This window comes from Protopterus annectens, chromosome 7.part1 (genome assembly GCF_019279795.1).
Source record: "Protopterus annectens isolate FY-2018-M chromosome 7.part1, PAN1.0, whole genome shotgun sequence".
NCBI classification, from domain to species: domain Eukaryota; kingdom Metazoa; phylum Chordata; order Ceratodontiformes; family Protopteridae; genus Protopterus; species Protopterus annectens.
In genome coordinates this window covers 92,344,966-92,361,017 of record NC_056740.1, presented here as the reverse complement: position 1 = coordinate 92,361,017, position 16,052 = coordinate 92,344,966, and the positions used below count along the sequence as shown (strand labels likewise).

The window sequence follows — 16,052 nt, the reverse complement described above, 5'->3', positions numbered from 1 at the left end:
AAGAAAGTCCATTCCTCTTTAATGAGATCTTAATTTTGTCCCTGAAAAACTGATTTAGGCTCCTTTTGAGCCTGTTTATTCTTCTTTGCAACATTGTAAAGACTATTTTATTGGTTGCTTTAACCCTTGCCAGAAAGGTGTCTGAACTCCAGGCACTGATGGCGGTCCCTCATTTTTTGATTTTTCTTAGAAACAGGGCAAGGTGGTCAGTGAGCTATCCCTTAATCGGTCTATCCAGCTTCCCTCTTTTTTTCCCTTCTGTGCAGTCTGCTAGTGAGAAGGTGCTTCATACATTGGATTTGGATAGACAAAACTAAGGTCTTTTGCAAATATAATCAGCTTTTTGTTCCTTCTAATTCCAGGACATTGGGTTTGGCAGTTTCTAAGCAACCTGCCTCCTCCTGGATTTCCAAGGCCATTTCTTTTTGTTATTCTTTTCATGGTAAGCAGTTGTCAGCTTCTGTGAGGGCTCATTCTACTAGAGCAGTGGCTTCCTCAGGGGCTTTCTTCAAAGGTCTGGACACCAACTCCATTCCTTGAAGCTACTACTTGGTTTTCAGTTCACACTTTAACAAAGCATAAATTGGATGTCACTTCCAGGGCCATGACAGGTTTAGCCAAGGCTATTCTGCATGGGTTTGGGGAGGGCGACTCTTGCCTTCCCCCTCCCTGCCTTCACCGTAGCTTTTGTACTTTCCCTTATGTAAAGACTACTGCAACAGGGATATTGAAGGACATAGTACAGTTGTGTAACATTTTACAACAGTAGATGTCCTTTTTCACTGTTCCAGTATTCATTCCCTCCCTCCTGCCCCCTCTTCTCTTTTTCACATGGGTGCTATTTTCATACTGGCTGAGAGGCTGCTCTCCTCCTCCTCCTCCCTTCCTTTTTCTGGATGTACATGTCCTCCTTTCCACTGGGGGTCCTTGTTCTCCTGGAACACTTCAGTTCTGAGTTGTAAGATTTGAGAGTGTGCATACATCACCTTTATGTCCTACGCTTGTGTGGGAAACATTTATCTGATGTACAGTGCTCCCTAGCTAATAAAGGCTTAGATTATACTGGCCAGATGTTCGGCTATCCTTGGCAGGAGATCCCAGAGGTGATGAATAATGCAACACTGAAAAGGATATCTACTATTGTGGTAAGGTTTTACATACCTTTATTATCTTAGAAAATAATGCCTATGATTTTAAATTTCTTCCTCTATTATTGTGTATCTTCAGTCATCTTTAAGTAGTTTTAATATGGGTAAGGGGAAAATGCCCTTGTGAAAACTTTCTTCATTCTGTGCAGCTAGGCATTCTGTTTCAGTACTCCATGTTACAATGTTTGAAAATGTAATTTTAATTTGTATATACTGCATCCCTTCTGACTAACCTATAGGTTAACTTAATTGTGCTTGCTTTTATAGTTTTAATTTCTAAAGTAAAGTGTAGCCCAGGTCTCTGACATACACTATTTTTCTTTATTTTGAAAAGTTGCTTTGAGAAAGGCTACTTTGGTTGGTAGTTCTATTTATGCACTTAAATGAGTGTCCCCATGCAGCATATACAGATAATGTTCTGGTGGTTTAATTCTTACATATTTTTATGATCTGTATCTTCAGAAAAACTAAGAAATGGAGATGTTTGCTTTTCCCATTGTATGTCTGCATAGGCCATAACATTAGGTATTCATTTTCTTATTGGAAAAAAAATTGTTCTTTCATGGGATGTTCTCTTCAATAAAGGTTCAGGATGAGACTGAACGTTTAGTCATCTTTCTATAGGAGGTTTAATAGTGTGTCATTTAGGTTGGAACTCAGTGTACCTTAATTTAGAGTATACTGTCACAAGCAGCTAGTAGTGATTTTAAACCACTTATTCTTGTAGATGAATGCACAGGATAACAATCCTATGATTGCATTATTATAGTATTTACAGTCTTGCATTAAGTATAGTAAAAGTGAATTCTTGTAGCTTTAGTCTGTTACTTGCATTTCATATGAAAAGCATGTCAAGAACAATTGCACCTCTGTGTTCTCTGATGCACATATTTATGGGTAACTAGTGGATCAATATGGTTACTTAAAACCCATATCTAAAATAAAAATATTTTATTAAAATGTTTTATGCATTTTTTTCAACTCTATTGTCTCTGAAGGACTTGATTCTCAAATATTTAATAAAATACAATTCTGTTAGCACTAGCCTTTGCTTCAGTAGGATGCTGTAAAAATTAATCCTTTATTCCTTCATAATGCTCTAAGGCTAAATGTTAAGATGCGAGTACAGTTCGATGTCAGACAAATGTGACATGAAGTATACCAACAGCATTCATCAAAATCTGACAGCAAAAAGAAAGCAGATCCTGAGGACAACACACACATTATCGTGAAGAAACATTGCACAGGAGGCCATGCATCATCTGAGATAAAAGGTGCTATCATGGGAAAAACTGTTCATTTAAAACTGGTCTGACATCCTGTTTATACATTGATCAGTGCTGCTTATACTAATATGACGTATGGTGGTCACTTAACAGTTTGTATGTAAGGCAGATGCATTTATTTATACTGTACTGCTATTTACATATACCTGCCTGCATTGCAGTGTTACTGCTGCATAACCCGTTGTTCGAACCCATCAACAGTTTTATGTACAGGCTTGCAGTACCTAGGTTTTTGAATTCGTGATCATAGATCTGCATTATGCATTTGTGTCTTTGATTAATACAGTTGTATTTTTTATTTAAATATATTAATACCATAATTTAATTACTTATTTAATATATCCCATATATGCAGATTTATTTACATGTATTTATTATTACTGTTAGTTTATCACTGCATGCACATTACTGTGCGTTGCCCACTGTTTTACAGATTTTTAGCAGTATATCACATAGAGGGTTTCTTGTCGAACTCTGATGTCAGAACAGCAGTTCTCTATGTAATTTTCAGGGATACAGACCATTGTCATTAGTGGTTTATAAATGTAAGGCAGATTTGAACCTCTGCATTCCTTGTTCACTAAGAGGTCAGACATAATTCACTTTTGAAGGTGTTTTATGAATCTAGCCCTGCATGTTGGATAAAGTCAAGATCATTGTACAACTCTAGATGCATTTAGCACAGAGCTCATTTTTCTACCTATTTATGAAACAACCTCGGAGAACAGAAAACAGAGTTTGGAATTTAGAGATGTGGCAACCTCTGAATTATAGGTAGCATGGAGATGTGATGTTGACCCTTGCACATCCTAATGTAAAATATCACTAGCAGTTTGATGCTGGACGTCAGTCTCCCTTCCTGGAAGAATTAGCTTTCTGTATTTTGATGCTGACTTTAATTCATTAAACATTTCTTTGATATACTTGTAGGAATTCTTCTTAAACTGATTAAATCCATGTTTAGAAAACACTATATATATATATATATATATATATATATATATATATATATATAAAACCAGCCATTAGCGTACGTGGGATGAGGAGAAGACTACAGGGGAGCTTGCTTTGGAAACCAGCTGTTAGCTTGCGCGGGCGGGACTACAAAGGGGGAATGACTGGATTATTGCAGTGTGTGAAACAGAAGAAGACAACAGAGGAGCTTGTCAGCTGCAGTGTGAAACGGAAGACTGGATCCCCTACCGGGGTGCTTCAGGTAGTGTGTGTGTGTGTGTGTGTGTGTGTGTGTGTGTGTGTGTGTGTGTGTGTGTATGCGTGCATATAATGCCCTAGTTTCTATATACTGGTGCATAGAGAATACTCAGGCTTGAGCCCTGTAACTTGGGTGCAGGTGGCAAGGGGCTGAATTCCCTACCCACCACCATTTGTAAAACATTTGCAGATGTTTGCCTCATATTTGTTCTGTTCCTCATAAAATCTGTGGTTTCTGTGTGTTTGTTTTTCCTTGCAAAGTCAGTAGTGCTGTGGTGCACTGGTAGCATTGTTGCCTGACAGCTGCAGGTTCTCTGGTTTGATTTTTGGCTGGGGTCTTTAGTGCCTTTGGTGTGGAGTCTGCATGTCCTCCCATCTTACAAAGAACATGTGTCTGGAGTGTTTCTCCCTGCTCTGCTGAAAATTGGCTTTTGTTCCAAGTCAGACTTTCCTGGTTAACAAACGTTAATAAAAAATAACAGGCTTTTGAATTTCAGACTTCATATTCTTCCGAAAGTACATGGTAACACAAAATCTTTTATTCTAGCAATTTTCTAATTTTATAACATGGATATTTGAATTTTGTCCCTATTTTTGGGATTGTATTCCTTTGTCCAGTTTTTTTGTGCTAAGGTTGAGAGCTATGGTGAGAACTGAATTCACTGAATATGTTTGGGGGCTGTATTCCCCCATTATTGGCTTTGTTCAGGTGTTTTGTGCTAAGAGGTTGACAGGTATGGAGAGAACTGAATTCACTAAATGGTAGCCATTTAAGTTTCAGTCTTCCTCTCTTTCACAAAACAGATGATTTGGCATAGTGGTATGTTGCTCTGACTGTTTTGCACAGGGTCCCCTGGGTTCAAGACTTGGCAGTGAAATGTATGGTGGTAACACAGCATTTTATTCCAGCAACTTTCCAACATTATGCAAGCAATGCTTAACATGTGTTCCTGTTTTTTGGGCTTTTGTTCCCCCCAATAAATGTTGGCTTTTTCCAGAATCCTTGTGCTGCAAAGTTCAGAGATACAGCTGAGTGTCGAGTAGATTTTACAAGGAGCTGAGAGTTGCAGGGGAACAAAAGTTTAGTGCTGCTTATGCTGAGTCTGCTTGTATTGTTTGCACAACAGGTAGTGTACTTGCTTTTGATGTAGGAGGCTGTGGGTTCTACTCCCACAGTAGGTAGATGCATTGCTGACACTGTACTGTGTTGTAAAGGGGGTGGATGCTGCAGTCCTTTTTGGTGAAGATACCTAGTAACTATGAACCTGTTATCAGTTTGCCATCCATTCCCTATTTCGATATTACTAGACTATCATTTTTTTAATGCAACATAGGCAATTTATTCCTAAAGGGCAACAGGCACTTTATTTGTAGATGAAACAATGACATATAAAGTTGTTTGCTAGCAGTAACCTCTTCATTAGTTACAGATTTCTTTAATGTGGAATTATTTAGATGACTTTTACTTCTTCAGAGTGTGCATATTTATTGATACTGGTGGACTGTACAAGTTTGAGTATACTTTTTTATGATGGAAATTTTCTGAATTGGGAAGTTTTGTCATTAATGTTGCATGCATTTTGTTTCATTGTTTACTGGAAAAATGTTCAAAACAATAAATTTAAAATGCCCTCTAACAACTGTACTGTTTTGTACAAGGAATATAATTTAATACAATCAGGAAGGTGTATCAAATAGCACGTGTATGTTTCGTGTTCAAGGGGCCTATGATTTTGAAAACAGCCCAAAGTTAATCTTTATCTGCCACTGGCAAAATGTATTTTCTTTGAATGTGGGTTTCAATGCTGTTTCAATGAACGTGAGTTTCAGGGGCAGAGAAGTTTTAATCTTAAGTCTGTTTTCATTGTGAGACTGCATTGCTTTGTTTAGCAGATATCTATTAAAGTTTGTGCTGTAAAATGCAAAATAAAACTTTCAAATGAAATCCAAATCATCGCAGAAGTAAAGCAGTGTGCACATTACAGTGTTTATGGTAAATGGGGTGAAATAACCAAGGAATGGGACATTGAATGGCTGCAGGGGGAAGCTCCATTCGACCATGGCTTTGTGAGGGGGAAGGGCAGCAAACTCAAAGACGGCCCCACTGAACTATACCTCTCAACTGTCCAGATTTTTGCAGAATGAATAGATTTTTTTCTTATTTTTGTTCCTCATAAAATTTGTGGTTTTTTGACAAATCATTTAGGAATGAAGTCACTAAATAATGACAGGCATTGAGTTTCATATGTCATAACCTTAAAATGCATGCTAAAGCAAGACCTGTTATTCTGTTAACTGCCTTAAGTTTATACAAGAGCAATTTTTAGTACTGTTTGTGTGTTCCCCCAATATATTTGGCCTTGTCCAGATATCCTGCATTAAGAGGTTGAGAGGTACATGCAAATAAATCGCTTTATAGAATTATGAATATCCAAACCTCTCAACTGTCCCCAATTTTGGCTCAAAATGTTGCTCTCCCCCTAATAATCCCCCTGTAAAATGACAATTTTGGAAGAAAACGTGAAGGGTTTACAATTATAAATAGCTGTAATTATCATAGTTATAGATTACTTTTATTTCAGAAATGCATGTAGATGCTTTTATTTTGTCAGCTGCTCAAGTTAACAGTACTAATATTAAAAAGGTGTCCCTTCTTTGACAGGTTCCCAGCTGTATTGTGTGGCAATTTTATATTTTTGCATCACATTTTTGGTCTGTTTTTCATAAAATTGTGTTTTTTCTGGCAAATTACTGGCAAATCATTAAAGATTGAAGTTAGAAAATAATGGCAGACATTTGAGTTTCAGATTTCATACCCTTCAAAAATTCATACTAATGCAAGACCTACTACTTTCTAAGTTTTTATAAGAGCAATATTTAAAAATTGTCCTTATTTTTGGGCTTGTGTCCCACTTCTATGTATGGCTTTGTCCAGATTTCAGAGCCATCACTGTCAGCCAGGGACATTTCAAATTGTGACATACTTGTTGCACCCCACTCTCCATTGTAGTGGCTCTGGATGTGTCCAACCAAGGCAAGGAGCAGTTATGCAGAGTAAATGTGCAGATTATTCCCCATCCAAGGTAGACACAAGTAAAACAGTGGCTTTTCATCTGTCCTTGATTTTGCAGAATGTTCTAGTTTTCTGTCATATTTTTATACTGTTGAATTATGCTTCTTATCATTCAGAAAATGCATGCTGTCGCAGTGCCCTGTTGCTCTATGTTTAAGTAGCAATGCTTTAATGACCATCAGGTAAGCTTGTCGGAGATTGTAAGATGCAAGTAAGCTTTAATAAGCATGCTGTTAAAGAATTACCAACACTGAAAGCCTTTTTGTTTTTGCCATGCAGAGAATCTTTACATAACTAGATAATGTGTAAGCCTTGGATATTGAAGTGCATATGACAGTATTTGTAATAAAGGACAGGATTACAGTATTTTCAGAAGCTCATTACATTTGTTAGAGACTTGCAGTCATCTTTGCAGGCTTTACCCATAAACTAAACAGAATGCCAATCAATCTATTATGTGTGGTCCATAACTTGTGCAGTAATCCTTTAAGCAGTTTATCGTGAGCTTGTTTCTTGTTTGCTGTTCATTTTTTACATTGATCATGTCTTCCTCATGAAACAAGTAGATTGTTGTTGTCAGGCAGTAGGTCTTTTTTGGATAAGAAACATTTTTACAAGTGGGGGTATCACACAGAGATTGCTACTTTCAGCATGCTACTTGGTAATTTATAAAGCTGAATATAAATTATAATTAGAACTGCAGTGCAAGGAGAAGTTGTTTGAGCTGAGTGCTGCTTGTTTTTTTTTATACTTGATTCTGACTGCCATTCCAGTATTGTATTTAAAAAGTAATTTATTTTTTCATGCATCACAACCTTTATGTTTCCATCTAGATATTAAGTAAGTTGTCATGTAGCCAATGCATTGAAATTTTTTTTCTTCTACACTTCATTTTGTCTTGATTGGACTTTCGTAATGATGGTTTGGCACCCAGGGCAGCATATTTAATTAAAGTTCCAGTTGTGGTTTTGAGCATAGCTCCACCCCATTCTAGTTGTCCCACACCCCTTTCCATTGGCCCCACCTATTCTGCTGTCTTCTGCAGCCCCCTTTAATTTGAAGTCACCAGCCACCACTGGTAATAACTACAAGGCTTCCCCACTTGAAGCAGTCCACAGTTGTTAAGAATTCGTTGCTTGTTTCCAGAGTTGAGTCCAGCTTACCCATTCAGCACAGTATCTGACACTTAGGACAGATGGAAAGGATCTTCCTTTTACTGTGCATGGTCTTAATGTTGGTAGTAGGATGAGATGAGGATGAACCAAGCCTGCCTTAGATCTTGTATCATTTAGAGGTTTATGGTAGAATTAGTGTTAAGTAAAGGGCAAGATGAGGGAGTTTAATGCAGCCTCTGGTCTATGCTTATTTTTTTGGCAGTCATGAAAAGAGGAATTAAAGCAAATACCATACATGTAAAGGAAAGTTTGAACTCAGTGGTGCACATTTGTAGTGCTGCATGCTTCTTTTATTGTATAAATGGTAATGACAGCTGAACTGTGTATAATATACACATCGAGACAGTACTGCCAAGATTTGCCATTTGTCAAACCATGATTGTTTACAGCCCTGTGTTATCTGCATGTAATTAACATGTTTTCATTCATATTTTTATAGGGAAGCAAAGGCCACTACAGATACCACTGGCAAAGTCACAATGTAAAGCAGAGTGGAGTGGATGATATGGTCCTCTTAAGCAAAATCACTGAAGATGCTATTGTGGAGAATCTAAAAAAGCGATATATGGATGATTACATTTTTGTATCCTTTATTCATTAATGGCTTGAATTTGCCTACAGCATGTGGTATACTAAAAGGTTTCAGAAGAAATAAGATACTGTCTGATCTCACAAGTATGATAAGTGAAATAAAATACAAGTACTTTTGAAAAATATTGAGCTTTTTTAATGATGTAAATGATGTATTTGAATATTTGAATGGTGCATAGTCATTCACAAAAAAACAATAAAACAATTGTTCTTTTTGGCTGGAGTTCTTTCCTCAGAATCTCCTTTGCAGTTATACGTTTTTTCTATATATTTGTGTGGGTAAGTGTGGAGTAGTTGTTTTGTACATAACATAACATTGTATCAAATTCTATTTATAAAAATAAAACACATTTCAGAAATGTGACTTTTATATCAAATTCTTGTAGCATAAATTATAGTAATATTTCTTTTCACAGTATGTATCCTAGAAGCTTCAACCATTTAAGTAGTTGTTTCCAATTATACATTTTGTCCACAAGCTACAGCTAGTTAAATGTTTGCTTTTCCATGCATTGCTTTGTTAGTTATCAGGCATGAAAGGATCTCCTGTATTTCTTTTTTTCATTTTGTGTATATGATTATTATGTACACAATATTTTACAGTGGGATATTTGTGCACAGACATGTTAGTGATAAGAAGGGAGGCACAACAGATAGCGTTGTCATCTTGCAGCAAGATCTTTCCCAGTTCGATTCTCGGTTGGGGTACCTTCTGTGCAGAGTCTACATGTCCTCCCTGTGTTTGCATGCATGTCCTCCAAGTGCTCCGGTTTACTCCCCCATTCCAAAGACATGCAGTAGGTGGATTAGACACACTAAATTGGCAGTAGGTGCGTGGGTGTGTGTGTGTGTGTGTGTGTGTGTGTGTGTGTGTATGTGTGTGTGTGTGTGTGTGTGTGTGTGTGTGTGTGTGTGTGTGTGTGTGTGTGCATATGTAGTGCATGGAAGTTTAATGAATGTTTTATGTGAGAGCTGATAACTAATGGGTAATTCATAAGTTTTATTTTTTCTGACCTAAAATCCATATGTGGCTGAGTATCACATTTCCGTCTTTAAGTCAGTTGGCAATGCAATGGGTGACTTAGGGGTTTATTTCCAGTTTTAATTTTTCTTCTATGCCCAAGTAGGGGGAATTGTGTCAAAAACCTTAGCCAGGTTGAGGTATATGATATGTATGATTTTACTATCATCTATTGCTTTGGTGGCTTTTTCAGTGAAGCCTACTATGTTGAGTAACCATGACCTGCCCTTGATGAAACCTAACTGGGATGGTTCCATTGTTTAGAAGTTGCCTTTTTTCCTTCTTCTTATGGCTTTGCATATGAGGCTCGTCAGACTTATGGGTCTGTTACTGTCTGGGTCTATAGAACGTCCTTCCTTATGCAGGGGTGGCTGTAGCTGTTCTTCATTCACTTTATACAAAACCAGGTTGAACACTGTTGGAGGAGGGGGCTAAATTGTGCTTCATGCTATTTAAGATGTATCTAGGGATACTGATAGTACTTTTGATAACACTTTCAGGATTTGGTCTTGTTTGATAGCTGGGGGCAAGTCAGTTTCAGGTATATGTTCTGCGATAGATGGAGGGAAGAGATGGGTAAAGTTTGAGCTGAATTCATCGGCCAGTACATTAGCTATATCTTCAGCCTCTGTGTAGGTAACATTGATCACAGTAATCTCAGCTCATTGCGGAATTGTAAGATTATAAACATAACTATAAAAGGTCTTGTGATTGTCTTTGGTTGGAGTGACTCTTTTAGCCTCAAATATGGCTTTGGAAGATTTTATTAACCTCCAGAGTTGTTTTTATTATTATTTTAGTGATGAGGGCTTTATCATTCTAAGAACTACTCTTACGTTTGGTCAGAATCCTCTTACTTTTGTTGTAAAGGCTGTTGATGTAATGGTTCCAACAAGGGTTTTTTTTCTGGGGTTCACTCTGTCCATGTTCATAGAGGGTACAGCCTGCCTGCATACATACATCTGCCTATATGCTAGTATAGTATGGTGGTGTACATTTCTGCATATTCAGTAGAGTTAACTTGGTTTGGTGGTGATTTGAAACTTGTTAATGTACAACTTTGGAGTAAGTAGATTGTCTTTGGAGAAATTTCTAAAGGTACTTTGAGTGGAATGGTTCTCTGATTTCACCTTTATTTTGAAGGGATGCCTTTATCATCAAATCTAACAAGTGATGAAGGTATATAAGGGATGGTGTATGCTGCCTCTATGTTAGTAAGGTCAAGATCCAAGACAATGGCCCCCCAGTGGGTACTTAATTGTTCCGCGGCATTTATATTGACAAAGTCCAGGAATCTCCCTGTTTCTGCACTAGTGGTGTTTGTGTAGCCTGTAGTTGGATAGCTCATAGTACCTAGGAAAACTGTACTGGATTTAACACTGAGTGATTCCAATATCTGTAGATAGGCATTTAGGCTTCCTTGGGTCATAGAGGGAGTTCTGTGGTTAGCTAATATATGGTACAGGATCTTTCTGACTGGTTATTTGGACAAGAAGAAGCACTAGTTCATCAAGCTGCTTTATTGGAATAGATATGAGTCTCTTCTGGATGAAGACTGAGATACTTCCTGAGCAGTAGCTGGTCTAAAAGTGTGGAAGGTGTTTTAGGCTTGCATAGCCAAACTGCTGTCAACTGTTTCACACTATCAGTCGCTGCATAGACATCTACATCCTCTAGGGTGAGGAGGGGTTGTTGGGAATGGAATTTCTTCTTTAGATTCCTAGCATTTATAGTAACACCTTCGTATTTTCATTTGCTTGCTTTCTTTATGCTAGTATGTTTATCAAATTGGCATTGCCTAAAAAGACACTATGGGGAAAACAATGTCTTTGCCAGTAACTTGAAACACTAGAGGGGACCAATGCAGGTCACCTCTGGCAAAGCAGCAGGATATGTTGATCATATCCTCCCAGGATGGTAAATATTGCCTCCCCCTTCAGATGATTTGCTTTCATTTCTTTATTTATTCATGGTGGCCAAGTGGTTCCTTTCCTGGAGTAAAATTCCAGTGATCCAAGAGTTCATGAAAGTAAGTGTTAAGAGAAGTCGTCCCAGTTTTATGCAGTTCGCTGTAGTAGGTTTTTAATAATAATAGGTAGACCCGTCTTAACATGCTGAGCTTGCTTTTTGCCTGTGTTGCATTTTGGAGGTCCCTGAGGCTTAGGCAAGTTAAGCTTTAGAACCTCAACATATAATGGATTATGTGTATTGTGCTGGCCTTTGTGAACTACTGACAATTTTAGTGTCGGAGTTTACTGTATGTGATATTTTTGTCTCCTAGGACATTATATAGTGAATTTTGTTCAGCTGAACAGGTTAGAACTTGTCCAAAGGAATTTACTAAAATCATTTTGTCCTTATCCATTTATGGTTATAAGGAGAGATGCTGTCAACTAAATTTTCACACAATTCATTTCCATCATTTTAGAGAAAAACTCATCTTGGCCTGTAATGCATTACAGAATGAGGCACTGCAGGCCATATAAACATACTGATTATTAAAACACATCAGTGTTGTAACTCTTATGATTTTTGTTCAGAATCAGAAAACTAGCTTGTGTGGATCGTCTACTACACAAAATAATCCAATAATATGAGGTGGGCTACCAGCCACAACTCTGAGCTGAGATACCAGATGACTAGAGGCTTCTGAGCATCTAAAAAACTTAAATTGCCTGTTTTGGGTTTTTTTCCCTTGTACTGCACTGTTTTATTGCCTGATGCCTACTTCTATACAGTATTTATTTAGTGTACTAAACCACACTGTTGTACTGCTGTTGGCTGCCTTGTTTTGCCTTTTAAATTGAATTTTTTATTCCTGTTTTCACAGTTTACAAAGCTTTATTAGTTTCACTTTTAAGTATTTACTGGTATTTTTCACTGTTTTTAAGCTATCTGTTCTGCTTTTTCTGGTTTTCCCACCAAGCAGTGTTTAAATAATTGATCTGTTAACTGTTTAAAATATTCTTAAGAGCCTCCTTGGTGATTTTTGATGTTTTAAACATTGTTTAGTCTCACTACTATTTACTGCTGTTTTAAACATTCTCTAGTGTTTCCCACTGAAACCAGGGTAGCTGGTAGCTATAGCATAGTCTAGATACAGGCTTGCTGCTTCTGGAACTTTGTAGTGGTCTGTTTGTTCTAAAGTATGTTTTCCAGGCTATCTTGGATTGGAAGGGACCTGTCTGCACTTTTGTGAAATAATTGTGCTGATTGTGATCTGTCTGGTAAAGGGAGGCTGGTCTCTGGCTTGGAATAAGCATCCTTATTTGTCCTTTTGAGTCTCTAAAGTTTTTTTTCAAGTTTTAAGCTTCTGGTATTTAGACCCTGCATTTGAGGTTTCTGCTTTTTTGCACATCACACAGCACCACTCACTGCCGTGCAGTTGTGCACCAAAGCTGGCCAGTTAAATTCAACAAATTTTCTTTAAAATCCAGGTAGAAATATCCATCCACTGAGCTCCTCCGTGATCGAACCTGCATAGCCACAGTCTTCAACCTAGCATTATAGATAGTTGGACTACCCTTGTTTCTCCTGCAAAATTAGTTGACTTGGGTCTCTTGAGGCAGTGTAGCAATTGCCTCATGTACACAGATAACCCTCTACTATTACAGAGTATGAGAGATGTATTTACATCAAGAATCTAGAATCCATGCTCTCTCACTCAAAACAGTAACACAGAGAAGGTTGTTGGCTCACTCACCACTGCATGCGCTCATAGAACCACTGCTTATATACATACCACTACTCGTACACATAGTACGCATCAACCATATAAATCCACATATGCAAAGGTTCTCTCAAAAAACTTACTGAAACATCAGCGACCTCCAAAACACAAGACTGCTACAACTAACACTGTCCCCATCATGACGCCTAGCAACACCATTGTTTTAGCCATCAAGCCAGTAAGGCATAACACTCAAATTTTCTTGTCATTGGAGGCTCAATAGTGATATGCGTAGATGTCAACACTCATCAGGTTGGACAAGGGGAAAATCAGTCAGCTGCCTGTCCGATGCCAGGATTCGTCCGATCATGCATGCAGTCAGGTCACTCAGCAACAAGTACCATTATGACTCTGTCATAGATGGTGTTGGTGTGAATGACCTGAGACGTACCTCAATGGACTATATGAATAGAGACATGGTTGAGCTCTGAGTATGTGTCCCAGTCAGATATGTCCCTAGCCTTGAGCAGCATGCTACCCTCACCTAGAATGTTGCTACAGTATAAACAAAAAATGATTGATTTCAATAATTGGCTCAGTTTTTGGTGTTATTCAAAGGGGATCCAGTTCCTGTCAGCCTGGGATGCCATGGTCAAAAACCTTGGTGCTTTGGCAGACTGTTTGCACTTGGCACCTTTAGGCTTTTGCCTGCTGGCAAAGGCTCTTGCCTTCCCCTTAGTGCCTTTTTTAGGCAAGGTTTCAAACATTACTGATGGGAAATTAACCAATCAGAACAAAATAAGGGTCATGCTGCTAAATGCTAGGACCTTAAACCAAAACCTGCACTCCCTGGAAGCACTTCTATCACTAGAAGATGTAGATGTCTGTGCAGTCATAGAAACCTAGTTCAGGACCTCAGAGTACCCTGTCCTTGCAAGGCTACAATGCCTTCCACACCTTTAGACCACAAAATGAATGTGTGAAAACCAAATGAGGTGGTGTTTCAATCTATATTAGAAATAAATTCACCTCCCATCTAGTTACACTGGACAACTCCATGGAGTTACTCCAGGTCCAGGTTACAGTGGGTAAGACCCCCATTCAAGCATTAGCCAGTTATAGATCCCCCTCAGTGGGTCACAACGTCCATGAAGCCTGGTTGACCAAACTGGAGACATTTCAAATTTTACCAAACACAGTGGTTATGGGGGATTTCAATTATGCTGCATCAACTGGAAAACCTACATTAGCCCTGACGTGCTACCACAAATGTTCCTTGACTTTTGTTAATTCAAATGCCCTGGAACAAATTGTCCATACCCTGACAAGGGGAACTAAAATTCTGGATCTGGTCATCACCAACATGTCAAACAGATCATGTCAGATTCTCATTAGTTAAAACTAACCACAAATCTGTCACCTTTGAGCTGGCACTAACACCAGAGCTCCCAAAGGGTGATATCAGACTAACAGACATAACTAAGGCAAACTATACACTCCTAGGTGAAGGTATAAATGCATTCTAAGCCCCACCCCAAACCGAAAGTGGTAATTCACCAATGCATACACTAAAGCCCTGTAAAATCACTTGCATAAATCTATAAACTCAGCTATACCAGAAAGAATCAAAGCCAGAGCCCTAAGTAAAAGCAAGCTGCCATGGTGGACATCCAACATCAACAAATTTTACAATAAATGCAAAACATTGCTGTCCAAGAAAACAAAAGCAAACCCCAATGATGGAAAAGCACCCTTCTCAGCCTCAGCAGGCAAATAAGACAACTTGCCAAATCCTCCAAGGGCTCATTGAGAGAAACTTAGCAAGTGCAGCCAAGGGTAACCATAAGGCCTTTTACACCTATGTACATAACCTAAAGGGTAGGACCCATGCATGTGCAGAACTAGTGGCCAATGGTATCACATACACTGACCAGACAGAGATAGCAAACCTGCTAACAGATAGTTTTGATGAAAATTTCACTCCATTGTCCCCTTGTAACTTACAACAACCCCTCCAACCCTATATATCTGAAGAGCAGGTCCTCAAAGCCTTGTCCAAGGCAAAAACGCAACCTCTATGGAACCAGATGACATCCCAGTCTCTCTTCTAAACAGGCTAAAACATGAAGTAGCAACACCACTAAGTACCCTTTTTAATCATAGCCTAACCACAGGCTTTGCTCCTGTGGAACAGAGAGTAGCAACCGTTATTCCCCTCCACAAAGGTGGCATAGCAACAAACCCAATTACAGACCCATAAGCCCGACCAGCCTCATCTGTAAGGCCATGGAATGTATCATTATGGACCTCATAAATAAAAACATAGATGACCTCCAAACCCTGGATCCTATCCAAATTCGACTTTGTGACAGGCTGATCCTGCCCATTAAATCTGGTGGATTTCTTTGAAAATGTGACCAAGGCCACTGACGAGGGCAGATCTGTGCACACAGTATACCTTGACGTGGCAAAGGCTTTTGACACAATCCCACATTCAGGGGTTACTGATAAACTTTGCAAACTGAAGGTAAACTTTTGTGAGATGGGTTGCCAAATGGCTCACAAACCAGACACACACTATCAAAGTGGGCGACTCCACATCAACCAGCAAACCTGTTGCCAGGTGCCACAGGGGTCAGTGCTGGGCCCCCTACTGTTTGTAATAGACTTCTCAAAAGTTCAGGTCAAAACTAAGGGGTTCTGGCTGACCAAGTTTGCAGAAGACTGCAAACTAGATGCAATCATTGAATCCCCCAAATGATGTCTGTATACACCAGGGGGGTCTCACAGAGACCAATGACCGTTTTTGTCATGGTCTCAAACTTAATACAAAGAAATGCATCATCATTCCCTTTGGCAGAAATCTCTCCTTGCAC

The 16,052-nt window shown here is 38.7% G+C and overlaps 1 protein-coding gene across 2 annotated transcripts in view; it reads left to right on the top strand.

Annotated features, from left to right (window-relative positions):
* The window catches only part of MYO1E (myosin IE), a 1,655,775-nt gene that overhangs the window by 439,245 nt on the left and 1,200,478 nt on the right, over window positions 1-16,052 (top strand). For both annotated transcript variants that reach the window (XM_044078573.1, XM_044078572.1), the window contains exon 2: window positions 8,334-8,477. In XM_044078573.1, the coding sequence (XP_043934508.1) occupies window positions 8,334-8,477 (144 nt within the window). The remainder of the gene's footprint in view (window positions 1-8,333; window positions 8,478-16,052) is intronic.